This window comes from Pinus tabuliformis, chromosome 7 (genome assembly GCF_031772625.1).
Source record: "Pinus tabuliformis cultivar Carrire ecotype Pingquan chromosome 7, CPIR1, whole genome shotgun sequence".
Classification (NCBI taxonomy): Eukaryota; Viridiplantae; Streptophyta; class Pinopsida; order Pinales; family Pinaceae; genus Pinus; species Pinus tabuliformis.
The window spans coordinates 1,676,231,869-1,676,246,857 of NC_142293.1; the positions used below are offsets into that span (position 1 = coordinate 1,676,231,869).

The 14,989-nt window shown below is 38.6% G+C and overlaps 1 protein-coding gene across 4 annotated transcripts in view; it reads right to left on the minus strand.

Annotated features, from left to right (window-relative positions):
- Positions 1–609: 609 nt before the first annotated feature.
- PNT1 (mannosyltransferase family protein) overlaps positions 610–14,989 on the minus strand; it is a 31,354-nt gene continuing 16,974 nt past the window's right edge. For 2 of the 4 annotated variants that reach the window (XM_089460265.1, XM_089460263.1), the window contains 3 exons: positions 1,946–2,074; positions 1,263–1,819; positions 610–1,026 (listed from right to left, as the gene is read on the minus strand). In XM_089460265.1, the coding sequence (XP_089316391.1) occupies positions 709–1,026; positions 1,263–1,819; positions 1,946–2,074 (1,004 nt within the window). In that variant the 3' untranslated portion in view covers positions 610–708. Of the gene's footprint in view, positions 1,027–1,262; positions 1,820–1,945; positions 2,129–14,989 lie in introns of all 4 variants that reach the window. The other 2 variants (XM_089460264.1, XM_089460262.1) reach the window with 1 other exon arrangement.

The window sequence follows — 14,989 nt, forward strand, 5'->3', positions numbered from 1 at the left end:
AATTAAAAACCAATTGCATATTTTTCCTTTTATCAGGAATTAACAAGATTCTGAGTCATATTATCAATTAATTTCATGCAACATACACAATAATTTCTTTCTTGCCATCTATAAAATTATAGCTGTTCCACCTGATTGACAATTTATGGAAATTGTGGACTTCTTCATTGGGATTTCTGTTGCTTGTGTTTGTTCTATAAAGTCAGATGTAACACATGAGAAGATATACTGCTGCTTAGATATCTATTATGAGATTCTAATAGCACGCACTAGTAACTCACAGTCTAGCTGTTAGGTTAGAGGAAGCCCAGGTCTTTGTAATTGTGTTAATATAAGTCCACACAAGCGAGGTGTTTCAAATAACATTGCATTCTCTCAACCGGTAAATCATAAACTATGTTAATAAGGAAATGTTTCTTTACATGTATTAAACCTCTGTTATTTTTAAGTTCATTCTACTGTAATCTAGTTGTTTTCTTGCTCTGCAATTTAACAAGACAACAAATCTTAGAGAACCATTGTATTGGAAAAGCCATGCTGCATACTTTTGTGGTCCGTGTCCTGCAAAGGACACTAGACTGATAGCAAATTGACAAAGGATGACATAATGGACAAGGAAACAATACTCTGGATTACAGAAGCAAACATAACACACAACCTTCAATTGCATTTTGATTATTTCTGGACTAAATTGGCCAGTTGTCTCTCTCAGTCACACTTGTTTCCATATCCATCAGCAGTAATTGCTGCTTTCTGTTGAAAAAGAGGACAAAACTTATGATTCACCAAGATCATTATTAGGACGTATGTGTTTGCTACCAAAAAGATGATGCTTGCCAACCACAGTTGTACAAAAACATTTATGCCTTTAAACTCCAGCAAATAAGCCCAACTCAACCAGTGAATCTGAGCAGCAACCCATACTCCAATACATAACAAGCCCTTCCATTGCAAGTGGAGCTTTGTCCAAGGCAAAATGAGCGGCAAAAGACAAAAAAACCAAACAAAGTACTGTGCTGTGATAACCTGACAAAAAAATCAGTTTGTGAGAACAATTAAATTAAAAGAGAATGAAAAACCAGAAGTAAGAAGAAACATTTAAAGAGCTGCATAACAGTGACTAGTGATTGTATTCACCAGATGTTGGTTTGATTTTGAATATTTTAAACAAACATTCCAGGCAACATAAACAAAACATGGCAATAATAAACTACAGATTCAAATAACATGTACAAGAGGTGATAAGAAGATGGACCACATGCCTTGTTGAAAGCAACGAATGCAACTGTCTGTGCAAAAAGACAGAGTGGAAGATCTTTGGCAAAGAAAAGAACGAGCACCAGCTGCACCGTGAACTGTGGCAAAAATGCCATAAGCCTTTCCACTATGGTGAACTCATGCTCATGATGAAGATAAATGTGATAGAAATAGATGGAGAAATTGTGCCTTGGATCAGTACGTGTGAGGTGGTAGAGCAGAGCTTCATTCAAGAATTTTTCTCCGTATAAATAATAGAAAATACCAGTCAAGAAAAAGAACACCCCTCCAGATAACATTCCAAATAGTATTCTATGTTTGTTCAAGAGTGCCTTTAACACGAGCCCTAAGTTTACCCTAAATATGGATTTGATACATGAGAATATTGATTCAGAATCTGATAACCTTGGTTGTTTAGTGTTCCAATTACTGAGATGAAGGCTCTGACTTGAGGTAAAATATTTTTCATCAAGAATAATGAGAATAGGGAGAACATATATTATAGGGTAGATTCTGAAATGGACAACTAGTCCATACCATATTGCTGCCTCCACAATATGACCTGCAACCAGACAACAACCAAGATGAAAATAAGTTTCTGCATCTTTGCTCATCCACTAAACTCTGAGACATTGATACTTGCTGAGTCAGATGTGCTCAAGGAAACAAAATGAGACAATGAAGTTACCTCTCATTAGACATATCAGAATCCACAAAATCATGGCACACACAAGAGGTTCACAATTTCCCCTGGTAGCAATAGTGAATGTGAATGGATTGAAAAGCCATACTGCCACACAAAATGTACACTGTTTCCCTGGCAAACCACGTAGCCTGAGGATATAGTATATGAGATGACCCACAAGCAAATCTGCATAAAGCCTTCTCAGAATGCAATAGAGAATAGATAACTTTAAAACCAAATACCTGTTATCCTAACAGTGCGAGACAAAAGATGATCCACATTATAAATTTATTTGCTAGAAGTAAGCCACCAATTTTTATTTTTTTTAAACGTCTTGTAAATCACCATGTTCTCCTAAAAAGCAATGGAAGATGGACTTACTGAGACTGAATTCAATTTTGTGCATATGTTTTGTAATAACTGCCAAAGCTTGCAAGGGAAATCACGAATGGGTTTCATATTCTGTATGTAGTTCATTGAACATTCTCAGAGATGACAAGCAATGACAGGACTGCATATGAGATTTTGACCCAATAAAAATTTAAGTTGCACGAAATTTGGTAATGGGTAAGGGTTTTGGCCACTGGAACACCATGGAAACATGACCCCCACAAATGGGTACATCAAGGAAAATACAGTATATAAAAAATACAAAATATATAAAATAAAGAGAGAGAGCGAGAGAGATTTTAATGTAAAACATTATCTTGCAAGAAAATAAGAACCATATATGTAAATGACACTTTAAAAGGAAACACATAGGTGATCGTTGATTACATTATGCAAAATCCAAAAGTTCATGTTGAAAAATCCAAAAATGCACGCCTGGAACAGTGAATAAACACATCGAAATGCACTCATACAGGCCAAAACATGACCGAAATGCCTTTCCATATGGCAGTACAGCCTGAAAACGTTCTGAACATGTATGGTATGTATTTCACACGCATACTCACGTTTGTGTACAATGTTGGGCCTCGTACAAAGGGGGGTCAAGTTGTGATGTTTCTGCAAGGCTACAACTTAGAAATCCATCTATTTATTTATAATGGACCACCATAACACATGATATGCTTACATAATATGCACCCATATTTTTCTAACTTCATTTTACTAAGACAGAAACATGTATATTCTTGCTAGAATGAAATGCACGTTGCAGAAGAAAATTATGTAATTATACATGCCATCAAAGTTACACAAACCATGGGTACAACCAGAATCGGTAAAGGAATCTGGTGTGGTTGCAGTGCTCGTCCTGAAAGTAGGAGTCAGGGAATTGGAATCGTAACCCTAATTGTTTTTATAACTATATTTAAAATTTTAATTCATATTGAAAAACAAGAAATGAAATCCCAAATGACAAATATGAATTAGATTTAAAGTATATCAACTAGTCAATACTAAACACTGTACTTCTAACATCATGAGTCAGGTTTCCAACTCATGAATCACAACATCACAGATCCATACTTGTAATTTTCTGAATTGAAATCAATCTTAAATTTTTAGATTTCCTACGAAAATTTATGAATTGAGACAATAAAACATTGAAATAATAAATCAAATTTCAAATTTTCAATTCATGAAATTTATACTTTTTAGATAGATTGAGATAAGTCAACCAAGGCCCATATATTAATATAAAATATAAACTCAAACCTTGTAAATTCATGATATTTTAATACGGAAAACATAAAGACTAATCCAATAGATGGTCATCGCCCTCCACATCCTCCAGTGGAACAAAAACTAATTCCCTAGACTGGTGATATGAAGTAGCATGGGCAGAGAATGCAATACAAGCACCATTCTTCCCACCAACAATAGACATAGAAGACAATGCCATAATTGAGCCAAACCTAAGCATGGATGCCTCATCTAAATGCCCAGCACAAAAAGGATCTGTAGAAGAACTCACTGAAAGAGAAGTTAGCCATCAAGCTATCAGGGGCATCCAAGTCTGCATCTTCAGGATTCACATCCCATAGTTCAAAGTAACCTCACTATAATTCGGCTTCAATCAAGAAATAAGGCAAAGATTTTAGTGAATGTACACAACATCTTTTGCCTTTGGTGATTGAAATCTGTCTCTCTTAACCAAATGGACGAAACCATAAGCATTTCAATTTCTCTATGCTGCCAAAGAGTTGCAAACCTGTGAAAGAACCGTAGATGCAAGTGTTTGTAACTTTGGACTTTGGGCAAGAGGCTTGATAGTTCCCCTATCAGCTAGTGCATTTACATTTCCATATGCGCCACTTCTTGCGAATTGATTCTTTAGCTCTGAGAGCTGCATCGAATCAAAGCAAATCTTTGAAATTGTTGATCTAAAACCATTGCCCACCTCACGATTTTTGTTTGGGGCCCTCCGCTTATACCCAAACTTAGCCAAGTATGCCTCATTATATTACTTAGGATTTAAAGCAGAGGCTAAAGCATGCAAAGGGGTATTATATTTGTTCCATCTACTAATGATTTTGTCCCTTATCGTGCCATAAAAAAGAAAGTCTTGCACTTCAAGAAGTAGCTAAATTCTTTCCCTGATAATTGTCATCCAACCTAGGCAGACATCGGAATGACAAAGTTGTAGCAAATCAACTAGTGGCTCCATTATGGAAACAAAAAGCTCAACTTAAACCCACCAAGCCTCATCAAGAATGGTAACTCTAACACAAATTGCATTTTCAGTGTTGCTTTTTTTCTATGTTTGCCACCATGGAGGACAAAGCTTCCCTAATGTCTATTAACCACTTGATCATTAATATAATCTAATGCAAATCTAGTTTCTCCAACCTTTAGAAGTTGGAGTCTGGCAAATTCCTTATACAAAAAGCTTGTGCATGCCGGTGATGAGTGATAAAAATCTGAACTTCTCTTGCTTCTTCACATAGTTTTTCATCCATTCAACTTCTACAACAATGGATTTAAAAGCAAGATTTAAACCACACACCACACAGGGCATCCAAAAAATATGGTCATAATGTACCTCAATAGTCAACCCAGCTGCTTTGCATGAACATGCATCATTTGTGACACCCTGCACAATATCTCAAGGGCCCACGATCTCAATTGCTTCTGCAATTTTTTTAAGCAATCCATTCAGCATTCTTCTCCTCCCTGAAGCACCTATTGCCCTCAAGAAGTATGACTTGAAGGAGACATTACAAAAATGTTTACCAATGGCCCATTGGCCATATCAGTCCAACCATCAAAGAAAAACAAACCAGTTCCAACACTTTCTCCACAATCAATCTTTCCTTCTGTAGAAGAGTAGTGCAAATGTTAAATGATAGGCTAATAAGGTTAGTGCAAGAAGTGAGAACATTCAGAGAAGATGGCAATTCACTAAGAAGAGTACAAGATTCCAATACCAACAAGGACTTTGTTAACATTTTAATTTTGATTTTTTACTAGTGAAGCAAAGGGCTCAAAGGCAACTCCGTTTATTACACACATACATTATTACCGTGGCTTGGGAGGTCCACACCAGCAGCTTAGAAATTTTCAATCATCACACCAAAGACAAGATGTAGAAATCCCGTTTTCAAAAATAGCTATAGAATGTGCAGGATAACACAGAAGCAAGGATGTGTTAATCCCTCTCACAATTCAATCTATGACAAGAACCCAATCTCATAGCAGAGAAAGAGATATTGATTCTTGTAAATTCAGCCTTAAACTGTGATTTGCTGCAACTTCTGATAAGTGCACTTCACATAATGGCTATCATCCAAGAAGAATGCATAGAAGAATGCTTGAGATCTTGGGTACACAAGAAAGAATTGAAACTTGAAAGAATACAAGTCCCTGACATGTACAATTATCTGGGGGATCTGATTAGCAAGAAACTCACAACTGTTTGAGGAAAAATACATCCCTTCATTTCAATGTTTCTCCTAGTTCAGATAAGATCTATATCTTCAAAGTCAAAGATGGCAGTGAAGCAAAAGAGGGCCAGCTAAAGTCAGGAACTAGCTATTGCTAAAACTCAAGCTTGGGGTATTTTTTGATGGGGCCAGACAGGCTTCACTAGAATCTAGTAATGTAGGGGGCATATTGCATCTTTCAGAATCTCATGAAGCGAGAACTAAGGCAAGATGAGGAGCAGCGACAAACAACTATGCTTAAGCAATGGCTCTAATATTGCTTTTAAAATGTGCGAAGGACAAAAATATTGGTCAGATTCAGATGTATGGAGATTCCAGCTTGATTATAAACTGGATGAAAGGGTCAACCCAGCTTAACAATATTACTACAAGGCCTACTGGCTCCTGATAATCAATTAAAAGAAGTGGCAAACACATTTGAGTCCATCTCTTTTAGTCATCCCTTCAGAGGGTTGAATGCAGAAGCCGATGCTCTTTCGAAAGATGCACCACAGGTAGTAGAAGGTATTGTGATCATAGATGAAGAAAGGGATGATATAGCTGCCATCTCTACAGACGGTCTCTAGATTGCAATATATTCCTTTAGGACTATAAGTTTTGTGGACACTTCTTACATGATAATGTGTTTCAATCAGTGTTGAGAACATTGCAAAAAAAGTCGTGATGTCACGATTTCTTACCCCAGCCATAAAAATTGTGGGTAAAAATAGCCGATTTTCTGCCTGCCAAAAAAATCATGATTTTATCATAAAAATCGCAATAAAATTGCACAACTACTGAAAAAAATCATCAGGCTGTGGATAGGAGTGCTTTAATTTGATTTTTTTAACCTTTTTTCTATTGAAAATAGCAACAAGAAATGCTATAAATAGCATTTCAGGTACTAGTGTTGGATATAGCAACAAGGAATGATAAAATAGAAATGCTAAAAATAGCATTGCTATAAATAGCATTTCGAGATACATTACAATTTTAGTTGGTCCCTGAACTAAAATTGAGAATTAAAATTCGAATTTGATCTTAGCAACTGTTTGAAAAATAATTAATTAATTCATCTTGAGTTAATTAGTTGGAGAAAATCAAACATGAAGTCTATGTGAAGACATGCAACAGTTTTCCCTTTGATTGAGGAAGTTATCCCTTAATTAAGAAGATCAGGATGAGTTGTACTTTGAGTTGTAATTAATTAGCTCAATTAACTGAGTTAAGTCCAGTTAGATTAGTTCCAACAGTTTGTGGAACTGATTGTGAGTTCAATTAGTTAATGCATGCATGCATGTAACTAGTGTTCTCCAGGTAACTGAATATTCTCTCATAAATAGCCAATGCATGTCAGTTCAGTCAGAGACCCACTTGAGATCAGAGGAAGGGACAGTGTACTATCAGTTGGAGGAATTTTCCTATATAGGAAACTCATCCATGCAAAAGGAATTAACTCCTTTAGAATTGCGCAATTATTTCGGAGGTCAGAGTTGTGTGTGAGGTGTGAATCACACAGGTGGCAGTTGGAGGGCCTAGGAGAAACTGCGCAAAGAACTAGGAGGCTTGGAGGTCTGAAGGAAGGCATATGTTGTGTCTATTCTATCTATGAGCAGCATTGAGGGATTGTACTGAGAGCTGGATAGCTTGTGAGCTAAAGCTTTGTGTAATCCGGAGATATTTCCACTTGTATGTAATACAGATAGCGGGGTTTTTAGCTGTGGCTTTCCCGAGAGTATTCTTCTATGTTCATGTGTGATTGATTTCTCATTCTCTGTTATATGTGTTCTATTTGATCTGGCTCAAAATCGATTAAACTTCCGCACGTTTGTTTGTAAAAGTAGATCAAGTATTTTGCTTTAGTATATTGCATTATCAAGTGATCTACAGTGGGAATTTCTACATTTTCCCTCATTTTGCAAACAAGAAAAAGGGTTTGGAGCGCAGAGGAGGAGACAGGTTTGTTTGAGCCAAGAAGGAGGAGGGCACCCTTTTCCTTTTGCCATCACTGTGTTTTTTTGCAATGGGAATTGATTTCCCTCAACTCTGGATGCATTTGCAGGTATGGGCATCAATTTCCACCATTTATTTTTTCAAATTTTTCATAGGGTTTCCCTTACAGATTAGTTTTCCTTCATCTTGCTAGAGATGATAAGATAATTTCACTAAAATCCAAAAAATGACCACAAAAGTAGGTCAATGGGACCAAAGCATACATATATATGTTGGAAAATGTAACTAGGTTCGGTCTTCATTAAATGTCTTCGAGTCATCTTGTGATGTACTTGTCAAAAGAATAAAGAAAAGAATTATTATTATTATTATTGTGACTTATTAAAGCATGGATTTCAAGCTTGGGTCACCATGTTTTAAGTCAAAGTCCCTATTGAGGACTTCTAGGTTCTATTCTAAGTCAATAGAGTCACTGTACTTTTAAAGAGACCCTTCTTGGGCTTTTGAATCATGTAAAAAGGTTAAGTATTGAGTCAAATATGAATTATGTTGTCTCCACACCAAGTCAGCCTTAAGATGATCAAGTTGGCCTCAAGAAGGCTATTCGACCTCACCAAAGGACTATAAATAGAGCAATTCGAATTCCATTTGAAACACACTCTCTCACAAGCAAGTTCGATATCTCTTGAAGCTGGAAGAAGTGTGAAGTAGAAGAAGGAGAAGGAAGTGTGAGTTTGGTCTAAGAGAATGAAAAAGGGAAAATTGAACCTTTGGTGCAACTATCTCTCTCTCTCATACCCTAGTTTGGAAGATCGAAGTTCTCTTGTTGATGTCGTAGCCGGTTTCCGTGTGATGCTGCTGTCAATATAGGTCGAAGTCGCTATTGTTTGGTGTTGCTGCCTCAAGAAGTTGTATTGGGCCAAGATCGAAGTTTTAAAGAGAAGATCAAAGTATTCCAGTGAAGATCAAAGTCTCCAAGGCAAGAAAGAAGTTTTTGGGTCGAAGAAAGTGTTGACATTGCTGCTGCTGCCAGGTCAAGTAGAATCATCTGCAAGAAAGAAGGAAGGTTGACTTGGTGTGGAGGAAAGTTTGTGTCAAAGTCAAAAGTCTTGGAACATCTCCGGAAAACTATTGAAGGAAGAATTACTAACTAGGTTTTCCCCTAGAGAGGGGTTTTTCCCTGGTTGTGAGCCTACATCTGGTGTCCATTGTTTTATGTGCTACTGCTTTGGTAATATCTTGATGACTAATAGAAAGAAGAAAATAAAGAAACCTAATAAGAAGTCAAGAACACCACAAGTAATTATCAAGTATAAGAAAATCTTTCTGCCTTTCTGTTTTTCTAACACTATACAATGTGGGAGTGCAAATGCCACTCCTAGAAAATTTTAAATCTAATACAAAAAATATATGCAAAAATGAAGTAATGAAAAAATACAAACAATAAGACATCCTCATGAGCATGAACATGTATAAAACCGTATCAATGGCTCGGTGAAGAGCCCATGGAGAGTGAGTTGAACATGAGGTCCATGATGTCAAGAATGCCCCAGTCTGGTAACCGACAATGAGGAGGGTGACTGAGGTGTTGATCATTGTTCGAATCCTCTGGAGCTATCTGAGAATCGGGATACACAATCCTAGGGGAAAGGAAAGAGTGAGGGATACTCCTAACATCCGAGACCATAAGAAAAAAGTTCTAGAAAAGTCTTGGCTGCTCCTTTGCAGCTAGGAAGGAATCTAGAGAGAGTGTATTTTGTTTTCCATATCAAGGCAAATAGGATAAAAGGCAAACCACCAAATCAAGTAGAGGAGACAAGAGTACAAACCTAGCCTACTCTTTCCACCGAATCCCCCCACCAATCCATGCCCAAAAGCGTCCATAATAAGTAAACAAAATTACTCAACTACACCAATGAAAAGCCATACCTTCGGGGTCGAGAGGCCCACATACGATCATAACAGATGGGCGAGGGACCACATGGCTGGCTCAAGTGGTGGAGATAGTGGCACATCAAGTTATCTGGGAGGAGCAAGGGGCTACTGGTTGTCGACTCAAGACCATCTAGGAGAAATTTTTTCTCCTATGGATACTACCCACAGGTGGTGGGTAACATCTAGCTCCAATTGGGACATGATCTCTCAAAGGAGTGCACGAACATACTCGAACAGGGAGGTCATGAGAACACCAACAATCTCTTGGGACCACAGACCTATCACCTACACATATCACAAACCAAGCACACAGGGCAGCATGTTTCTATGGCGTCTTATGATCGCCCATGCTTATATTTAAGCCATAAAAATCAACAAGAAATAAGCATTTAATCTAAATGCAATTTAACCTAAATGCATTTATTCTAGCATGATAATATCACACGATGATAATAGCGATGCAAAAATCAATATGCAATGCTTCCAAGTTCCTACCCTACCATGTGTGTTACATTATGCAAATGTTAAGTGTAATCATATAGCCAATGTAACCAGCATATCATTAAATCAATATGAAAACATTTTCTTTTATGAACCATCATGAGGCAAGGGACCCAAATATTACTTTTCTCATTGCAAGATTTGCTTGATGAATGGTAAGGGTGGGGGGCGGGAACATTTGAGGACCATGCATCAAGGGTTATGGATGAGGAGGGAAGATAAGAATTCAACTCATGTAACCTTTCTTGCAACAAGCATATGGAGAACTCAAGAACCAAGCTCATAAATTTTCGATGAATAGCAAGCTCGGGCATATCCTCCTCATGGCATGAAGAGATAGAAGGCTCATACACATCCACAATCACATCATCTTGATTATCGAGGAAGGAACAAGGTGGACTACAATCATCATATCTTGGGAAGAACCACAACCCCCTTTCAGGGCATTGGGAAGGCTCCTCAATTTCATGGCTCCCAAGAGATTCATCAAGAGGGGAATCAAACTCCTCATGATCATTGGGTCGAGGGTCATCATCTTGAAACATATAAAATAGGCCTCTCCAATGATCCATTTATTGCCATGCAAATTTTTATAAGATTTTATATTTGGAGTCGCCAAGGTGAACTTGAAATGCCTTGAGAGATGCTTGCTTCACCCTACAAGCATTAACTTTGAAGTTCAATGAAGAACTAGGGCTTTGTTCTTCTAATGGAGTCGCCAAAAGGATATATCAATAATGTCGTATAGGAACAAAACACACGTCTCATGTCCCCGACAACGGCGCCAAAATGTTACCGCTCAAACTACCAGGGGTCCTAGGAGGTGATCCTAGAGAGCAACTACTCAGTCAAGTGGCAACAATGGAGTAATAGCAAACTGTCACCTCAGTTATAGCTCCTTGCTCTTTACGGACTTTCACCGATGGGAGGAAACCCAGTATAAGAGGAATCACAAGGATGAATATGTCAATGAATGGGTGGAGAGTGATCCCTAAAACCTATTCACAAGAGAGACTCAATTAAGTGGCTTACTTGCTTAAGAAGCAAGGTGATGGGCTCTCTAGGAAGGGTTAAGAGGATGCTTAAGCCTAGGTTTGAGGAATGTCCCTTGACAAGAAGCTTCCTTGACCTAAGAATCCTTGTGGAGAAATGGTTTCTATGCAATCCATGTGGAATTTGAGTTATAAAGTTGTGAGACCACAAATGTTAAAATTGGCAACTAGGGCCAAACTCCATGAGGATCACCTTATTCATGGCTGATAATATTTTATCTAGATTCCTCTCGTCGAGAGGTGTAGGATTGATCTAAAGATCATCCGATTCCGATAAGTATTTATGGAGATATGAATTTATTTTGATTATGGACAAATTGTCAAAGTCGGCCAGCAACTTATGTAGGCTCAGAAGCCCAATAGACACATCTATTCATCATCAACGTTTGCATATAAATACAAGATGTCTCCTCCTCATTTGGACACACACTTCTCATCCATCTCTCTCTCTCTTCTGCGCAGAAAAGAGTCTCTCTCTCTCTCCTGCGCAGATAGGTCTCTCTCTCACACGTGGGAAGGAAGGACGCAGTTTTCTAAGGGTTTACAAACTGCAGATTGGAACTTTGACCAGCATTCTCTCTCTCTTGACTGCGCAGTAGGTGAAGCTGACTCTCCTTGGAAATCCGCAATTTTTGGCACAGGAATCGAGGTGATCTGACCTCTGGTTTGGAAGATATTGACTGCCCTAGTTTAGGGCTGATGTCGATGATGCTGATGCCACTGATGCTGATGTCGATGATGCTGATGCCACTGATGTTGATGCCGCTGATCTAGGGTTTGTTGCTGCTGATATAAATCAGACTTTTGTACTATTTCTCTCTGCTGAATTATTGAAGATAAAAGAAGATTTGATCAAAGGGTTTCCCCATATTGGGGTTTGTCCCTGGCTAGCCGCCACATCTTATGTCTCTTGTCTTGGCTTGTTTTCTATTGATCGTTTAATGTTCTATCTGCACTTTACTTACGTACATGTGATTGCTAATCTGTGGATAATAATAAGAAAGATAAGTAAATTGCTCTAAGCATAGAACATACCTAATCTTAACATGGAATCGGAGCTGAGGTGAAGACAAAGCCCAAGCAAGAGCAAGAGAAATCACCGAAGAGAAGGTTGGCAAGGCTATCTAAAAAGAACTATAGGGTCCTCAACACTCTTCCCCGCCGAAGACAAGCTCCGTGAGAAGTCTGATTATCACGAATAGAAGATGTCTCTCGATCTGACTTTAGAAGATCAGGAAGTGTTGGACCATGTGAGAGGCAATATTGTTGAGCCTCCATCAAATGCATCCGCTGCTGCCAGAAACAAACGAAAATCCGAAGAAGTCAAAGCAAAGAAGATCATCCAGGACTCTATCGACAAGCGCTTGGTGGCCTATGTTTCTGAGTTGAACACCTCCAAGGAAATCTACAATAGACTGGTTAGTTTATTTAAAGTTAATGATGCAAATCAAGTTCTGTTTCTTAGAAATACGCTGAAGGAAATTAAGAAGGGCAAAGATGAAAATATGCAAGCATATTTCTTAATCACCGAGATCAAGAACGATCTCCTATCTATTGGGGAAGTAATTCCTGACAGGGAAATGGCACTCACAACTCTTGGGGGACTACCATCTAAATGGTATATATTCAAGACTACTCTTCTCAACAATAATGTAATTCCTGGATTTGAGGAATTAATGGCAAGATGCATTCAAGAAGAAGCAAGGATGGAAGAACAGGAAATGCCCACACTTAAAGGTCATCCCGCTGCCTTTTCTTCTCATGCTAAAAGTAGAAACAATTCCGAGGCTAAATCCAAGGAAAGGCTGGAATATGAAATATCCTGTGAAAGGTGTAGGCAATGTCTCTCTTAAATTAAAGGTAATACAATCCACCTACAAGAGTATTATATGTACCTGATCTCAAAAAGAACCCGGTGTCCATTTCGGCAATAGAAAACAAAGGCTATAAGGTGGTTTTCAGCGATGGCAAGGTACGTGTATGGAAAAACAATATTAAAGATGCCTTCACTCTTGGGTTTCGAGTTGATTCATTATATCAGGTCGAAGGAAGTCCGCTAGGTGTCATGTCTTGTGACACATCTCTTCAGTCCGAACTATGGCATCGGAGGTTTGCTCACCTTCATTATAAAGCTCTACCTGATGTAAGAAAAATGGTGACCGGGATGCCCGAGTTCAGATTAGAGCAAGAAGGTGTATGTCCCGGATGTGCTGAAGGAAAGCTAAAAAGGGGACCATTCCCCTCAAGCCAAAGCAAGACCTCCGATATATTGCAGTTAGTTCACTCAAACATATCTGGTATGATGCCTGTGAACTCCTTGGGAGGATATTCATAGTACCTCACTTTTTCAGATGATTATTCTCGCAAGACTTGGATATATTTCTTGAAAAAGAAGGATGAAGTGTTCTCCTAGTTCGACACTTCAAAGCCTTGATCGAGAATCAAACCGAAAAGAAGAACAAGATCTTAAGGACTGATAATGGCACTGAATATGAATCTAATGAGTTTCATGACTTTTGTAAAGAGGTTGGCATTAAGAGGGAGACTACTACATCATACACTCCTGAACAGAATGGTGTGGCAGAAAGGAAGAACCGTACGATTGTGGAAGTTGTCCGTGCTATGCTTCATGATCAAAGACTTTTGAAGTTTCTATGGGCCGAAGCTGCAAACACCGCCATATATGTACAAAACCGATGCCCCCATCAAGTATTGGGTTCCAAAACTCCTGAAGAAATGTTCACCGGTAAGAAACCTGATGTATCTCATTTTAGAATTTTGGAAGCCCTGTATATTTTCATGTGCCGAAAGAGAAAAGGAATAAATTGGGTGCATCTAGAAAGAAATGAATCTTCGTGGGCTATAGTGAAAATACTAAGGGCTATAGAATCTATGTAGTTGGTCGAAGGGAAGTCGTGATTAGTCATGATGTTACCTTTGACGAAGATATGGCTCTCGGCAAGGTGAACAATCTTCCTACTGTAACGAGCTCTCAAGAATTTGACACCAGGGAACTGAAAGAAAAAGATGATGAAACAATGCTCGATGTAGTAGAACCCATGGATCCTATTGATCCTCCTCCACCTGAGCCCTCCTCTTCTAGGAAGAGGCCTTCGTGGCTTAGCAGGACACTTGATGATGTTGAAGGACACACTACACCCCGAGGAACCTTCCGTGAAACGATCAAAGAAGAGGTCTACATGGAGCAACCCGAAGGATTTGAGATTTATGATTGAAAATCTCATGTGTGCAGGTTGAAGAAGGCCCTCTATGGGCTAAAGCAAGCACCCTGAGCATGGTATGAGAGGATTGATAGCTACTTGATAAAGCTGGGATTCACTAGGAGTGAAGTCGATCCCAACCTTTACTTTAAGGTTGAAGATGACAAACCTCTCATACTGGTGTTGTATGTTGACGACCTCTTTCTAACAGGTGCAGACCCTCTCATTCACAAATGTAAGAGGGAGTTGGCTTCTGAATTTGAAATGAAGAACCTAGGACTGATGCACTATTTCCTAGGACTTGAAGTTTGGCAGAAGCCAGGGGAAATTTTCCTATCTCAAGGAAAATATGTGGTGAAGATATTGGAAAGATTCGGTATGGTGGACTGCAAGCCCGTAACTACCCCAATGGAGCTTGACTTCAAAAAGTTAAGTGGTAGTGCTGCTGGACCTGTTTTATGAAATGCCACCGAGTATCGTCAACTCGTCGGAGCATTAATGTTCTTAGTGAACTCT